The 17,431-nt window shown below is 36.3% G+C and overlaps 2 protein-coding genes across 9 annotated transcripts in view; one reads left to right on the forward strand and one right to left on the reverse strand.

Moving 5' to 3' along the window:
- Window positions 1-2,969, forward strand: part of LOC128231667 (uncharacterized) — a 39,074-nt gene extending 36,105 nt beyond the window's left edge. For all 8 annotated transcript variants that reach the window (XM_052944722.1, XM_052944726.1, XM_052944727.1 and 5 more), the window contains one exon: window positions 320-2,969. In XM_052944722.1, the coding sequence (XP_052800682.1) occupies window positions 320-540 (221 nt within the window). In that variant the 3' untranslated portion in view covers window positions 541-2,969. The remainder of the gene's footprint in view (window positions 1-319) is intronic.
- Window positions 2,970-4,787: 1,818 nt separating this feature from the next.
- LOC128230699 (mucin-4-like) lies at window positions 4,788-15,097 on the reverse strand. The gene is made up of 9 exons (XM_052943142.1): window positions 15,085-15,097; window positions 14,364-14,588; window positions 13,933-14,097; window positions 11,437-11,682; window positions 11,060-11,201; window positions 9,953-10,077; window positions 9,433-9,478; window positions 5,212-7,746; window positions 4,788-4,978 (listed from the first exon to the last, which is right to left on the reverse strand). Exons 1-9 carry the CDS (start codon window positions 15,095-15,097, stop codon window positions 4,939-4,941), a joined length of 3,537 nt encoding a protein of 1,178 aa, XP_052799102.1. The 3' UTR covers window positions 4,788-4,938.
- Window positions 15,098-17,431: the final 2,334 nt, after the last annotated feature.

The following is a 17,431-nucleotide window of genomic DNA, read 5'->3' on the forward strand; positions in this document are numbered from 1 at the left end:
AGGACAACAGTCATGACCTAGATTTGCAAAATGATGATTGTCAAGATTGTACTTGAATTGTATCAACGGAATAGAACTCTTGGAACATTCAGGTTTAGGTGTAAAAGATTTGTTAAACAATGAAATACATATCAGTATAATAAGCCAAAAATATGAAAAGATTCACATAAACAATAATGATTTGATACTCCGAAAATTAGATTGGACAATTCATCCAAGATACTCATAGATTGTGCCAATCAAGATTATATGAACATTTTATTGCACAAATGAAAACTTTTCAAAAGCTGTAATTCACCAACTCCTTGTCCTTTTCCAGCCTACAATTTGAAGCATGCCCGCGATCTGATCCGAGCCATCTCCAAGCGTGTCAAACCTCCAGTGCCCATGGTGAGGCCGGAGATGACTAGATCAGCATATGCCCTACAGTCTTCAAGCACGGCTACACACTTTCGTCCCGGCACCTCCTTTTCCACATCTGTTCGCACACTCCTTCCTTCTGTGTCTGGCACTGTAGGGCAGAGGTTTCTGACATACTAGAGAATTAAACTATGCCCTACTGTCAAGAATGCCACACACTACTATACTGGAATCTCCATGTTTGCTCAAACAATCCTCTCTCCTGTTTCCGGTAGTGCAGAGAGGAGATATTTGATAAACTAGAGGATATGACTATGTCCAATTGGCCTGCATTATGGATACACACAACCATACTTGATATTTCATGCCTGCTGACACATTGCTCCCTCGTGTGTTATGTATAAAACAGAGATAGGATATTGAATTCTTAATTAAGAAAATGAAATTAATATAAACTGAATGGTTGAAAATTTGATTCTGCTTCTAACAGTGAAATCATGTTTGGTACTGTGGAGTTTCAAACTTTCTACACTGGACCCTAAGTTCAAACATTTGGAGTTATGTAATGACTACATTTTTGTTCTTAGAACTTTAAATGGCCAATATGAGTTATCTTATGCAGGGTTCTGTGAAATACTTTATTTCTTATTTGCTTATCAATTTGACGGGAAATTTTATTTTACAGTATATTATTGTTTAGTATATAATTATTTATAATTATTGATAGTCTAATATAGTTATGTCGATGTGGTGCCTTGTTATTTCTTAGCCTTAGTCATCTTCCATGAAGTTTTTACATGTAAATGAATGAGCCTTTTTTCGGCATTTTGATAATTTGCTGTGTTTATGTGTTTCAATTTAGTGTAGTTTTGTATTTTTATAAATTCAACAATTGTGTTTCTGATGCCTTTTGTTACATTTATTAGCTTTTTATAAGTTCTTAAATTTGATAAAATTGTTATAATAATTGACATAAATATCATATGACTTATACTTATAAGATAAGTTTGCACGGCTCATTTTATTTAGAGGGTATTTTATGCTGAATATGGAAAAAAAACTCTTTAAAAGTTGAACTTTGAAAATAGTTAGTTTCAGGAAATTTGCAATTTAGGTAAATCCTACAGCAGCAAGTACAACTGAAAACCAAACCTTCATATTTTAAGTTCCCTATTGTTTGTGGTGATTTGTAAAAACATGTACATATTGTAGTAGCCATCAGAAATAGAGTATTTTTCAATTAGTAATCCCACACCCCCTATACCTGTAATAATAATTCTTAACAAATTTTCTTTAAATCAAAAGAAAAGTGAAAATTGTTAATAATGTCTAAAATAGCTAAGTGAGGCTGATACTTACGTTAAAATATATTTGTTATACAATATTAAAATGTTATTAAAATTAAGATATATTTTGTTGATAATCATCATAGTTTATTTTATGTACAGTATTGTTACAAATTGTGATGTTAATGTTGTTAAAAGTTGTGATGCTTTAAATGTTGTTCAAATTCATATTTTGTTTATACATTTTGTTTTCTCAACAAAAAGAGAATACATAAATATGCATACTGCTGAACAATATTTACATTTTCATTTATGAATTGAATGCTGCAACTGGGGATTGAAAATTGGTCTAAAACTATATTGATCATCATAAATAAAAATAATAAATGGCTTAGCCTGATAATTTCAATTATAAATAAAGTATTTATTCGAAGAAAAAAAGAAACTCATTAAAATGTTTAAACATAAGGAATTTAAGAGAACACCATACTGTATTTAAAATGGAACCCATACAAAAATGCTATGAGATTTTGCTTTAAAATGTTGTTTAATGGAAAGTTTTTTTTATATGTAATTACCAAAACCAAAATACAATGCTTAATTGTGAATTTAACACTGCTGTTCTACCATATATTTCTATTTTTATAGATTATTATATCAATTAGGGCTGGCCTACGTCTTAAACAATTGATATTGAACAGTACATGATCATTGTTTTATCCCTAGTTGTAACATATACGGTGTTACCTCTCTAGGATTGACTAATACATGCACAGTGTGTCATACTGTTATAGACGGTAGAGTGTGATTCCTTGTATTATTTTTCTTGCACATTCTAGTCACTGAAAATACTAACATATGTTCATGGGCATATTTTGGCCCAAACTGTTTCCCTTTTATGTATTTGGATATGCTGTTTGTTGTGCTTATATTATTATATACTCCCCTTAAAAACTATACTGTCTAGCTATTAACACACTTTCGTTGAATTGTTTTATTTATAATTATTTTGAACTCCTCACAAATTCACTGATCAATTTAACTGTATTAAACATTTTGTACAGTGTACATGTATGTATGTAAGAATGAACAAAAAAATCAACTCCAAAATGTGTTAACAAGTTTTGAAGCTAGCTCTAGCATTGCCAGTATAACATGACTGTATTTCATCTCGACATATAAATTTGCTTTGTTATGCTTCAGAGTTTCATTTTGTTTAGAAATGCTACTGATCTATTGACCAACCTTACCAAAGCTAATGTCTAAGTTGCCAAAATTTGTTTAGTGCATAATTTTTTAAATAAAAAAACATTGATAAAATCAGTTGTACTTTTTTATACATACACCAAAGGACCCATTGTAGCCAATTCTTACCAGCTTTGTAATAATGTCTTTGGTTGCAATCTCTTGGATGAACTTGATGACTAGCAAGAAAGCTCTAGTCACTTAAGAACTTTGTTTCTGTTTGTAAAAAAATATTGTGACACATTTATTCAAAATCACATGTATAACAAACATAAATTTTGAGTGATAAACCTTTAACTACTTAACTAAATAATGCATTTATGAAAAATATTGATTAGGTACTGATAACAAGATTGTAATGTGTATTTAATAGCTGAAAACATATATATATATTAAATGGTGAGTGCTAAAAGATTTATTGTGATTTACTATCGCCTCATAAGGTAGAAATACCATGTTTGCTGCACCTTCCTTTCAAAACACAATATCCTTCATAAAAAACATTGTTTTCTACATTTATTCATCCTTTTTGGTATAATCAAACATTTGTATTAATTGTGGTAAATCTTATTTTGGAGTAAGAGTGCATCTTTAAACAAAATAGTTATGGAAGTATTTAATGACAAATAAGACCACCAGTTCCAAGTTATGGACCTTTGAATGGTCAAAATGAACTTGTCCACTCTCTATCTTCTTTAGCCTATGATCAATAAACTTAATAGGTCAAAACACCTTAAACAAATTTAATAAGCCTTTGAGCTGTAAATTAGACAAAAATATGACCTTGCCTGGTGTCTGACTTACAAGCAATGTTAGGCCACTGCAGCAAATTTTATAAAACTAGTTAATTCTATGGATTGCCATGTTTTCCAAAAAGTTTATTGATTGGACAGATATTATCCAATAATTTCTATTCACCAAACAAATCATTGGAACGTATAAACTAGCCAGAAGATATCTGTCAATAATTTATCAAGGTATTATACCGTTGCTAATAACTTATGGAAAAACTTTGAATTGCGAAACATTATCAGCATTATATCTCTACACACTTCTACGGAACAAGAATTTAGTAATCTTTTAGTCTTTGATCAACAAATTTGGAGACAGATTGTTGTAGTCATTAATTTTTGGCCCTTGAAGTGTTAAAATTGTAACAAAATAACTAATATCCTGCTCACTTACCAGTCTTATCACCAAACCTCAGAGCAGTGTTTATAGAAATATCTTCACAAGTGCCATGTAGTTGATTCAGAGTTGTTGCCCTTGAATTCAATTAGTTTGTCAAAATTTGACATAATTTACTGGTATGTGTTCACTCATTTGCAGTTTGCATTTTAAACATTAAAATTGCAAATGGCACATTTGACAGACACATTTTTCGCTTTGCCTTGTAGTTCTGTTATCATTGTTGATTTTATTTTAATGACTATGGTTACCTCTACTTCTGTAGCATTTTTTTCTGTTAACACAGTTCCTCAATATTTTCATCAGAAAAACAACATTGATGTCTGTTTTCAGCAGTTTATACCACCATTGCATCATTCTCGATATTATGATAACTATTACTAAAGAGTTCCATAGTGGATGCCATCATTCATCCGTATTATCAAGGATCAGAAATCAACAAATTGAGTGTACACATTTCAACAAGATTACGGGTAGTTGTCACGCAACACAAGGGCTGTGTCAATACATGTACATTAGGTTTTTGTTAAACATATAAATGAAAACTTTAAAATGATCTTGCAATAGATTGCACAGCAAATTCCAGCTGGGACATTAATTAGGCTACAGATATATTACCGTAATAAACTTCAATTGACCCACTATGATCTGCTTTTGCACAAATCCTGAATACTTCTGTATTGAACCTTAGCAACAACAACAAATGAATACATTTCAAGTTTTATTTTGAAAATGCCAAATAAAGACAGGTTTATTTAAAAATGTTCTTTTCAAAAAAAGGTTTTCTCATGATTTGTTTTATCATTTTTTTTTAATGTTCATGATTGTTTTTCTTCAAAAACTAGATCAGATATTTTGTCTATTCTTCATCTTGGCTATATCTGCTGGCTCTGGCCGACCTGAAATGGGAATCATATTAAATTACTATTTAAAAAAATAAAGAAAGTGCAATTATTTTCTCTTGGACAGCCGACCACAATGTGTAATTTCTAGTCAAGTAAGTCAAATATAAATTTTGGAGAATCTTTAAAAAACATTCTTCTAAAACTTAGAAGGGAAAAGAATGATAGTTTTTAACGAAAAAATATTGAAACTATTTTATTTAGACAGGAAACTGGAAGTGAACACTTACGAAGTGTATACTGATGAAGTTCTTGAGGAGTCATCAACAGTTTTTCTCTTTCCAGATGCAGCAGAGTCAAGTCTGGGGCTTTGCTTAGTGGTGGTGCTTGGCCTGCTGGTGGTGCCTTGCTTGGTTGCAGAGCTTGGCCTGCTCACAGTGCCTAGTCTGGACGTGGCAGTGCAAGGCCTGTTTGCCATGCCTAGCCCACTTGTGCTAGGACTGCTGGTGACGGTGCTTGGCCTGCTGGCAGTGCCTGGCTTGGTGGCAGTGCTTGGCCTGCTGAAAGGGGCTATACCTGGCCTGATCTTGGTGGTGCTAGGCATGCTTGCCGTACCTGGCTTGCTTGGTGCGCTAATTGGCCTTTTGGCAGTACCTGGCCTAGTGGCTGTCACTGGTCTGCTAGCAGCAGGGATTGATCTAGTGGTGGTGCAATATCTGCTGGCAGTACCTAGCCTACTGACAGAAACTGACCTACTGTTGGCAGTGCTTGGCCTGTTGGCATTGGGTGGCCTGCTGGTGTAGCCTGGCCTGCTGTTGGAGATGCTAGGCCTGCTGGCTGTGCCCAACCTGCAGACAGAATCTGGCCGGTTGGCAGTTTTTGGCCTGCTGACGGAGTCTGGCCTATTGGCAGTGCTTGGCCTGCTGACGATGTTGGCAGTAACTGGCTTGCTCCTAGTGTCTGGCTTGCTGGCAGTCCTTGGCCTGCTGGCGGTGGAGTCTGATCTGCTGCAATCTTTTGGCCTGCTGACTGAATCTTGCCTGTATACATTGCCTGGCCTGCTGGCAGAGTCTTGCCTGTTGGAGGTGCCTGGCCTGCTTTTGGTGTAGTTTGGCATTATGGCAGTCTTGCTTGGCCTGCTGACAGAGTCTGGCCTGCTGATGGAGTCTGGCCTTCTGACATAACCTGGGCTGGTGGCGGAGCCTGACCTGCTTGCCGTGCTTTGCCTGCTGAGGGAGCCTGGCTTGCTCTGTGTTGGGGAGCTTGCTCTGAATTCAGACCTGTTTGAAGATGTGGAGTTAGGACTGCTTGGAGTTGTAGGGCCATGCTTGCTTGGAGTTGTAGAGCCACACCTGCTTGGAGTTGTAGAGCCACACCTGCTTGGAGATGTAGAGCCATGCCCGTTAGGAGTTGCAGAGCCATGCCTGTAAAGAGTTGTAGAGCCACACCTGCTTGGAGTTGTAAAGCCATTCTTGCTTGGAGTTGTAGAGCCACCCCTGCTTGGGGTTGTAGAGCCACCCCTGCTTGGAGTTGTAGAGCCATTCCTGCTTGGAGATGTAGAGCCATGCCCGTTAGGAGTTGCAGAGCCATGCCCGTAAAGAGTTGTAGAGCCACACCTGCTTGGAGTTGTAGAGCCATTCTTGCTTGGAGTTGTAGAGCCACCCCTGCTTGGGGTTGTAGAGCCACCCCTGCTTGGAGTTGTAGAGCCATGCCCATTAGGAGTTGCAGAGCCATTCTTGCTTGGAGTTGTAGAGCCATGCTTGCTTGGAGTTGTAGAGCATTGCCTGCTTGGAGATGTAGAGCCATGCCTGCTTGGATTTGTAGAGCCATGCCTGCTTGAAGATGTACAGCCATGCCTGCTTGGAGATGTAGAGCCATGTCTGCTTGGAGTTGTAGAGCCATGCCTGCTTGGAGATGCAGAGCCATGCCCGCTTGGAGTTGTAGAGCCATGCCTGCTTGGAGTTGTAGAGGCATGCCTGCTCGGAGATATAGAGCCATGCCTGCTAGGAGTTGCAGAGCCATGCCAGTTTGGAGTTGCTGAGCCATGCCAGTTTGGAGTTGCTGAGCCATGCCTGCGTTGAGATTTAGAGCCATGCCCGTTAGGAGCTGTAGAGCCATGCTTGCTTGGAGATGTAGAGCCATGCCAGTTTGGAGTTGCAGAGCCATGCCTGCGTGGAGATGTAGAGCCATGCCTGCTTGGAGATGTAATACCATGCCTGCTTGGAGATGTAGAGCCATGCCCACTTGGAGATGTAGAGCCATGCCTGCTTGGAGATGTAGAGCCATGCCCATAAGGAGTTGTAGAGCCATGCCTGCTTGGAGATGCAGAGCCATGCCTGCTTGGAGATGCAGAGCCATGCCCGCTTGGAGTTGTAGAGCCATACCTGCTTGAAGATGTAGAGCCACCCCTGCTTTTCTCTTCAGTGCTTGGCCTGAAGCTTGCACTGGACTCAGCCCTTGTTTGAACATATAGCAGTTCTGATGAAGCAGTTTCAGTGCTGAAAACCTGCAGAGTAGAACCCTGAAAGGAAGAGGGCTTTTCTCTCTCACCTGATGTGCGAGACACTCTGGTAGATTTCATCCTCAATGCCACAGAATTTGACCTTGTTTTGGGTGAAGGAAACTGTACAGGAGATGTGACAGACTTTTCCCTGTTGTCAATGATAGGGACCCACTTGATATTTGTGCGAGCCTTTGAGGGTTGAACTGGTGGCAGCGGTGTCTTGTTCATCACTTGTTTACTCTCACTGGTGATCAAAGCATTAAGCACTTCCGTCTTGCATTGCTTAGACTTCTTGGTGTGGCGGATCTTCAGTTTCGGCCGGCTGAAAGTGTGAAAAGAGCACTGCAAGTGGATGCCAACACTAATTCATTTTTCTCATTCAATAAACGTGCCCAAGTCAACAACTATTAACTCAGCTAGAGTTATAGGCTTTGCTACCCATGTGTATATTGTGACTGGTCATATGTTTATTGTGACTGGTCATATGTATATCGTGACTGGTCATATGAATATCGTGACTGGTCATATGTATATCGTGACTGGTCATATGTATATGGTGACTGGTCATATGAATATCGTGACTGGTCATATGTATATCGTGACTGGTCATATGTATATGGTGACTGGTCATATGAATATCGTGACTGGTCATATGTATATGGTGACTGGTCATATGAATATCATGACTGGTCATATGTATATGGTGACTGGTCGTATGTATGTGGTGACTGGTCATATGTATATCGTGACTGGTCGTATGTATATGGTGACTGGTCATATGAATATCGTGACTGGTCGTATGTATATCGTGACTGGTCATATGTATATGGTGACTGGTCATATGTATATCGTGACTGGTCATATGTATATGGTGACTGGTCATATGTATATCGTGACTGGTCATATGTATATGGTGACTGGTCATATGAATATGGTGACTGGTCATATGAATATGGTGACTGGTCATATGTATATTGTGACTGGTCATATGAATATGGTGACTGGTCATATGTATATTGTGACTGGTCATATGAATATGGTGACTGGTCATATGTATATTGTGACTGGTCATATGTATATCGTGACTGGTCATATGAATATGGTGACTGGTCATATGTATATGGTGACTGGTCATATGAATATGGTGACTGGTCATATGTATATGGTGACTGGTCATATGAATATGGTGACTGGTCATATGTATATGGTGACTGGTCATATGTATATGGTGACTGGTCATGTGCATATTGTGACTGGTCATATGTATACTAAGATTCATGTGAAACAGTTTACATATTTTTAGCTAATGCCAACATTAAAGTTTGTGTACTCATGTATGCCAACTATCAAAGTGACCAAAGCTGTGACAAAACCTCCACTCTTTTCTTCCAAAAAACAGACACAGGCTAAAACATTAATTCAGCATTACGAATCATGCAGTTTTTATCAGTGTAAGATTGAAACAATTATTTCATAGAGTGAGCACCAACTCATGAAATATTTACTTTTAATGTTCACGAGGTAAAATATTTTGTAATCTTACACTGAAGCCAACAATTTTTCTTTGGATAAATCATTATATGCCTAAAAAGGATATAAACTGACATCTACTTGTAGTTTTTCAGAAAAGGATGCCAAATTGTATGCAAACTTATCGTCATTTTGGAAATGAGGTTGTTGAAATTGTATCCCAGCCCTATGCACGCTAAATATGATTTCGAAGCGATAAGGGGCTAAAATTTGAAGCCAATGAATATTATAGAAATGTTATTTCACTGTTTGAAACTGCCACTGTTAATCTATAATCTCGATTATCTCTACGGAAAAGAATATAATGGTATATAAAAGTATATAATAAATCTCCTAGATATTTCAAAAACTAGAAACAAGAAAAACATTTTCACTTTATAAATGAGTTATAAATGAAGTTATTAATGCATATGAGCTAGAAGTTAAAATAGATGTTCTAATCAACATGTAGAAAAATAAATCTCAAAGTAAAACTTACCCATTTTCTTTGACTGGCTGGTACTGGTCAGACTGTTCAGTTTCATCTGAAGCAAATGATCAAAATCAGAAAAATATATCAAAGAAATAGCGCATGTATAATTATGTGTTTTCAGATTTCATGGTTCATATATGTTTCAAGACACTCCTGGATTCATTTCTGGTTCCAAAGAAAAGTATGTACAAAATTGAACTAGATACTGTATCGGTCTGCTATAGGCGGATGTGCGTTGATAATATTCTGTATAAAACGGAAGTATGTTCGTAGTACGTATGTTAACTTGGTAATATGCAAATTAGCAAAGCAAAGATCTGTAAGAATAGAGAAGTTAGTGTATATAAAGACCAGTAGACCCCTTCAGGGTCGAGCATGCTTTTCCCTGAAGGGATCTGTTGGTGTTTGTTTCATTACGCCAGAAAGCTCGGCTATCTGGTGTTTGTTTGTTTGGCTCACAAGTTGCAATACATTTAGAGATATTAACAATTTTAGCATATTTACGTAAACATCCATCTGAACATACCGTCCATATGCAAAGTCTTGTCCAATACAAGATTGGCTTCCATCTTATCAGGAAGGACTTGAGGCGCAACGTAAGGGCTTCCTTCAGGCAAACTCTCAAGCCGTGCAGGTGGGGCACTACGCAGGCTGAAGAAAATGGTTAAAACGTTCATTCAGCTTGCATGTGATACAGCTTTGACACCCTTTCAGTCCCATAATGACATTTTCCTGTGGTGTTTAAAAAAGCATTCATTAACACTTTATTCTGCATATTATAGGCAGCCGATACATAAAGGTTGTTAGTCCAAGTATAAGCTTAACTGATAATTGTTTCACATATATATTCAGTGGTCGATATTAACACAAGCCCGCAAGCACTGCAGGGTTCGAATTTAGACTTTTATTCAAGCTCGCAAAATTCTGCGAGTGGCTTTTTCTAGACCACAAAATTTTACATAAATGCCATAATCACCTAGCTCAACCATTGGCTAAATTTAGCACTTTCACGCACTATATGTAAAACCAATCAACCTTTGAATATATCTGCCCAACTGTCAAAGTGAATAGACTTCGATATATTTTATCGTCCAAAGCATCCACACTACATTTACTGTTGCTTTTATTTATTTTAAATCTATATTGTTATTGTTTTTAATACATATAGACAATGAAATCTGTAGTGTGCTCGCCAAATGGGTATTACTTGATGGGGAGGGTAAATATACCACCCCCTCAAAGTAAAAAGTGTCAAACACTCTAGATTGATACTTTTTAATATTTATAATATGTCTTATATCTACTTTAATTAGACAATATTATAAGGAAATAAAGCAAATAATAAAATTGCAAGTTGATTTTTCATTTTGCGAGTTGCCACAAAAAGCACTCGCAAAATTTTGCAAGTGCTCCTCAAAGTTAATTTCGAACCCTGCACTGCACTGGTAAAATGTCTTTCGGGCTTACTCAAATTCTGAATTTTATATAGCAGGGCTTGTTCAAAACATTTATGCCATGCAATAATATAAGAATTCCGGCTTCTTCATCCTCAAGTCTAATTTCGATGACTAATATATGTTACAAATTGTTGGTCATTGTACAGTATAATTGTTAATTTTCATGTATAACTCACGTTAGGTCATTCTGCAGCTTATGAAGCTTCCTCCGTTCCACGGCACTCAGGTGGCTTTCACGCGGTGCCTTGGTGGTCTCCTCTTTCCTCATGTACATCTTGCGCCGGTCCAATCTGTTGGCCTTCTTTTGATTTTTGTTTTCTGAAATTTAGGCAAGATATGGTTTCCATTTTCAGTATGAAGTAGAAGATATTATAATCATTGCATAATAAATACACTAAAAAGTGAATTTAAAGCAAATACAAATATAATGGAAATAATTGCTAGATGAGGTTAATTAAATCAATGATAAATGCAATAAAATGTGACATCAAGAGGCTACAAATGATGCTTGTAATGGGAAATATTTTATTAGAAGAAAAATATATCTTCATACCTCTGATGGGCTCAAGCCGTTCCAAAGCAGAGGCTGGGTGGTGACGTACAGCAGCAGTCTCAATGCCACGGACAGGGGCATGCTCCCACCTAGGGATGGCACCCTCCTCACCTGCTCTCCTATTACATAGTGCCTTCTTGCGGGCCTCTATTGCCTCCTGGTGGCTCTTTCTTGCTTTGGCAATGTATTCTTCCTGTCTTGCCAGCCATTTCTTTGCCCTGGCAGCTTTCTTAGCCTTTTTCTTCTCTGAAATTATTACAGTTGCAAATTTAGAACATAGGAACGAAGCAGGCATGAACAAACATCACTTTTGTCTTAAGATGTTTCCACTATTCATTATGTTTTTACAAGTAAGTAATATATATATAACTTACTTGTAAAGACATAATGAATATTAAATATTGAAGACTGACAAGATGCACAGGAGTTTGAGCCAAGTGGGTAAAGTTTGGTCCCTTAGACACTTGGTTTCTTAGGCTGTTTACCAAAATTTGGCCAACTTCCAATTGAAATAAAAGTATATTTTCCCCAGTTTTTAGACATTTGCCCCCCCCCCCCCCCCAAAAAAAAATAGAAAAAAAAAAATTAACAATAATTGAATCATTGTTTGTGTTGATGTTTTAGTTGTGTTTGTTTACAATTGTAAGTCAATTTTCCATGATTTTGAATATAAGAGCTTGAAGCAATTATGTACCAGTCAATTGTAACCACCACCCCCCCCCCCCCAGGTCCGGGGGTATACCGGGGATTTTACCATATGTTTGTCCCCGCAGGGTGGGGATTTTACCCGGGGTTGGCTTGACCAAAAGTCAAAGTCCCCGCTATTCCCCAGACCTGGGGGGGCCGTGGTTACATTTGACTGGTGCATTATGTCTAAAAAATGAAAAGTCCAGGCCCAAATATCACAAAAATACCTAAGTCAAATCTCAGTCTCAATCTCTTTTTACCACATAAAAGAATAGGATGATTTAAATTATTGTAGGTTTTTACTCATTTTAAAACATATTTCTCATAGAAAGTATTGATATTTAGTTATCTTTGACAAATATTTTTGTTTGAGAATTAGTTTCTTTTTTTAAAAGTAACTTGAGTAATTGTTAAAAAAACAATGAGTTGTACTCAAGTTCATATATTTCTGTGGAATCTAGACCAAATTTTTAATCAACATACTCAATGAGAGAATAAACTTTAAAAAAGAGTAAAAACATATATGATTTTGAATATTCAGTAACAAAATTATGATGTTATGTGGTAAGATGTGTATACATTGAGATTTAGCTTTAATGAGTATTTTTGATACATTGGGACCTCTTTCCATAAATTGATGAAACAGCCCCAATAAATACTGGTATTGTTCAGAATTTAATCTTCACAAAATTCACATAATTTAACGCAATTTGAATAGTTTTATATTTAAATTATTTCAAATATATCTGTGTTAAAAATCCAGTAAATTATGATAAAAAGTTCCATTTCACTGCACATTGATATATTTACTCACAGTCTGGAAACTCAATACATTACAATAGTCATTTCTTTCCCCTTTTGAGACTTTTTGCATTTTACTCGCTACTTTACAACTTATAGATTGTTATTTACTATGCTAGGTTTTTAGTTTGAATTTATCAGCACCATTAACCCAAATCTTGTTCAGTCTATTTATATTAAAACGAGTTCACTCAAATGTTGCAGTTAAATGAAGTAAAAGGCTTGAATCAATTATTTCATTTCAGAAACAATAGTGATATTGATCAGTTCATCAAATGTTACCAAAAACTAAGCAGAGCAAACATGCCATATCCCCGGGCGGGGGGAAAAATCCCCCTGAATTTCGATCCATCCCCCGGTCTCCTGGCGGGAGGTAAAAATCCCCCGGAATTTAACTTTTTTTATATTTTTTTTTGAAATTTTACATCAGGCAATAATGACAAAGTGAAACCACAGTATGTGATTGAAACTGAATGTAAAGAAACAACTCCACAAGGGTGAAATGCCAAAAGGAAACTTCTACAACAAGTGATCAATTAATTTGTAGTAATTATCAAAGGCAAAGAAATATTACTATTTTGGAAGTAAGAAATTAATAATATTTATTCTATTCTCTTATTGTCTGAAAGTCATCAAAGCTGATAGAATTAAGCACAATTTTTTAAAAGACTTTGGAGGAAGGTAAATTTAATTTAATTGTCTCGAAAACATATTTTTCCAATGACTTATTTTGTTCTGCAAGTGTATTACAGTATGGCATGACAGTGTATCATAAAAATATGATAAATCATGACATAAAATAATTCTGTATAATGAAAAAGTAGGTTTTCAAAGCAAACTATAAGTGAATACATTTTTTCATACTTGCGTCTAAAAATACTTTAAAATTTCACCTGCTAAAAAAATCCCCCTGAATACAACCAAAATCCCCCTGAATTTTCAGCCCTGAATGGTCTCCATAAAATATGGCATGTATGGCAGAGGTAGTGTCACAATAACTAAACCTACCACTGATTTCCTCAGGAGTAAGAAGTCTGGGCTCTTCAGGTTTGGGCTCATCAGCCTCTGGCTCTTTCTTTTTCTTCTGGGGCCTCTCAGGCCTGGCCAATTTTTTTTCCTCCTGTAGGCGGTTCTTTCTGTTCGTCTTGTAGAGTTTCTTGTTCTTCTTTCTCCCTGTGAGCAATTTCAGTAGTTTTAATTATGTAGTGTATTATTAACTATTCAAAATTCAATAATATTATTATATCATTATAATACTTCATACCCAAATAATGCACGTTTTCCAGTGAGCATTTATAGAATCACTTCATAAAATACAGCTGCAATTCCAAACCATTTTAAGAAATAACCTGGTAATTAATAATCACTATTATGCCATAAATTGAAATACAGTCCAATACTTCAAAACATCAATACTAAGCCAATAGGCATTTACTTACTTTCCTCCGCAGTCAACTCCTGGACCTCAAACTTGAGCTCTTCTTCAGGCTCAGGTTGGGGGGAGAAGGCATAATCCTTGGCTGGATTCTTCACTCCCTGTTTTTCCAGGTCTTCTGGACTCTGTCGCATGATAAGCCAGGTTGACATGGCCATCTTGGTGGATATATGGCCATATTCCTGGAGTGTTGATGGGAAATTGGATTCCCGATGGATGTCGTATTTACCTGGAAAATAAGAAGATAACTGTAGATCTGTATAGCACCATACTAGTCATTCTAAAATGCCGTCCAGGTTTTTTTTAATGATGGGTAGTCATTAAAAAAAAAAGCCTGGACGGCATTTTAGATTGGCTAAGCACCATACCTGCAGTTACCAGTAGTTAAACATTGTATGCCTAATGCTGTATACTCTCAGTCTCAGGGCATACTTCTTCAACAGTGTCAATTACTAAAAAAAGTTCGTATTAATAGAAGATTATTTTTTAAATTTGAAACTATCCCGCGTTCAAAACATTATACGGTTAAGGTCAAATACGTAACATACACGCGCGCGTGCGTACATACACGGTTGCATTCAACTAAATTTAGAAACAATCTTCCGAGTATTGGATAGGCTGGATTTGAATTAGCCTAGATTATTTCGATATAAGACACTGATTTTTAACATAAATACTTTTTGGCATATATAACTATTCATGTATGATTATTTTGTTTAAATTACCTTGGAACCCCATGAAAAACAACAATTTTCCGATTACAGCTTGGTATTTTCAAAAGTTTTCGCGCCAGAAAACTTTTTATGTTCTCAAGACCAAAGCTAACACAGGAATAACGCGTTGCCTATTAACAAGCCCTTATATACGTCGTCAAGACGTAGAACCGTCACTTCAATCCACGTTGGAATAAGTCCCAGTTACAATTATAAATTGTGCATTGCTAAACTTTTATAATGTCATTTAAATCATTATATTTATTGAAACAACAAAAAATTCCTCAAAGTAGCATTTACACGATGAAAATAATTTGTAAAACCATTAACTGTTTCATTACATAATAATTCGTGCACAACTGGGACTTTTTCTGTATTGTTTTTGTATGACGTCACATTTTGACGTCATGTCAAAAAATTGACTGTTACGTCCAAAATGGTTGACTTGAGCGTTCGAAGTAAATTCATGCAAGAGGTATTAAAATAGTAATAATCGGGAAACATGCAGATAATCATTATCCTAACAGATGTTGTCACTTATTTTCTAAACGGCTTTATAAATTTGAAAATGCCAGTTCAGTTAAGGCTAAGAGTCGCTTACGTCAGCTAACGTTATCAAACTGTTTTGTTTTGTATTCCTGTTGGATCGCGGCTCACACACTACAGTACAACCAGAGAACCTAATCGACAATTCTGAAAATAGTGACTTTCTTAAATTGTGCGCGTAAAATACGAACTAATTTGTTAACTCAATGATGTGTTGTTGTTGTTTCGTTGATATTGCTTTATTGTATCATATATGTTTCATAAAAATAAGACTTAAAACTACGCTATATGCTTATAAATTGAATATTTGTTATCATTGATACAAGTATAATATTTCATTTTGATAATATGTTTTGATGCATGTTCTCCTTAGTAATAGTACTGTATATATTTCATTTGTTTGTAATGTATTCTAAATGTATTATAAATGTAATACTTAATGGTATATAGACTATTGTTTATGTGTATGATCATGTTGATGGATGATGAACTGTATGTTTAAATCCAAATAAACTATTCTATTCTATTCGTAAACGTTAGCCGCAAATATATTGACTCAAACTACAGAACGTCACAGGGCAGATTCTGTCTTATATGAGTTTCGATTCATAATTCAAGTGATTGGACGACTGTCCACTGGAATAAAAAAAAATAGAAACAGCCAGTTTATAGACGTTGATTAACTTAGGATTGCTGATTATATTTCTGACGCGAATGGTCGTAACGCGGTAGGTTTGCGCGTCATTTTATAAAAGAAAATGGCTTTGTCACTAGCCAGTCGTTCAGTAACATTTTATTCTATTTGACCTTGTCACTAGCCAGTCGTTCAGTAACATTTTATTCTATTTGGCCTTGTCACTAGCCAGTCGTTCAGTAACATTTTATTCTATTTGGCCTTGTCACTAGCCAGTCGTTCAGTAACATTTTATCCCATTTGGCTTTGTCACTAGCCAGTCGTTCAGTAACATTTTATTCTATTTGGCTGTGTCACTAGCCAGTCGTTCAGTAACATTTTATTCTATTTGGCCTTGTCACTAGCCAGTCGTTCAGTAACATGTTATCCCATTTGGCCTTGTCACTAGCCAGTCGTTCAGTAACATTTTATTCTATTTAGCCTTGTCACTAGCCAGTCGTTCAGTAACATTTTATCCCATTTGGCCTTGTCACTAGCCAGTCGTTCAGTAACATTTTATTCTATTTGGCCTTGTCACTAGCCAGTCGTTCAGTAACATTTTATCCCATTTGGCTTTGTCACTAGCCAGTCGTTCAGTAACATTTTATTTTATTTGGTCTTGTCACTAGCCAGTCGTTCAGTAACATTTTATTCTATTTGGCCTTGTCACTAGCTAGTCGTTCAGTAACATTGTATTCTATTTGGCCTTGTCACTAACCAGTCGTTCAGTAACATTTTATCCCATTTGGCTTTGTCACTAGCCAGTCGTTCAGTAACATTTTATTCTATTTGGCCTTGTCACTAGCCAGTCGTTCAGTAACATTTTATTCTATTTGGCCTTGTCACTAGCCAGTCGTTCAGTAACATTTTATCCCATTTGGCCTTGTCACTAGCCAGTCGTTCAGTAACATTTTATTCTATTTGGCCTTGTCACTAGCCAGTCGTTCAGTGACATTTTGGCTGTGTCACTAGCCAGTCGTTCAGTAACATTTTATCCCATTTGGCTGTGTCACTAGCCAGTCGTTCAGTAACATTTTATTCTATTTGGCTGTGTCACTAGCCAGTCGTTCAACAACATTTTATTCTATTTGGCTGTGTCACTAGCCAGTCGTTCAGTAACATTTTATCCCATTTGGCTTT

The sequence above is a fragment of the Mya arenaria genome, chromosome 4, assembly GCF_026914265.1.
Source record: "Mya arenaria isolate MELC-2E11 chromosome 4, ASM2691426v1".
Taxonomy (NCBI): Eukaryota; Metazoa; Mollusca; class Bivalvia; order Myida; family Myidae; genus Mya; species Mya arenaria.

What these genes read in the sequence shown, in the direction of transcription:
- LOC128230699 (XM_052943142.1), bottom strand. An exon ending in GGAGTTGACTGCGGAGGAAA is followed by an intron (nt 14,098 to 14,363) that starts GTAAGTAAATGC and finishes AATTGCTCACAG; the next exon opens with GGAGAAAGAAGAACAAGAAA. An exon ending in TACTCCTGAGGAAATCAGTG is followed by an intron (nt 11,683 to 13,932) that starts GTAGGTTTAGTT and finishes TAATAATTTCAG; the next exon opens with AGAAGAAAAAGGCTAAGAAA.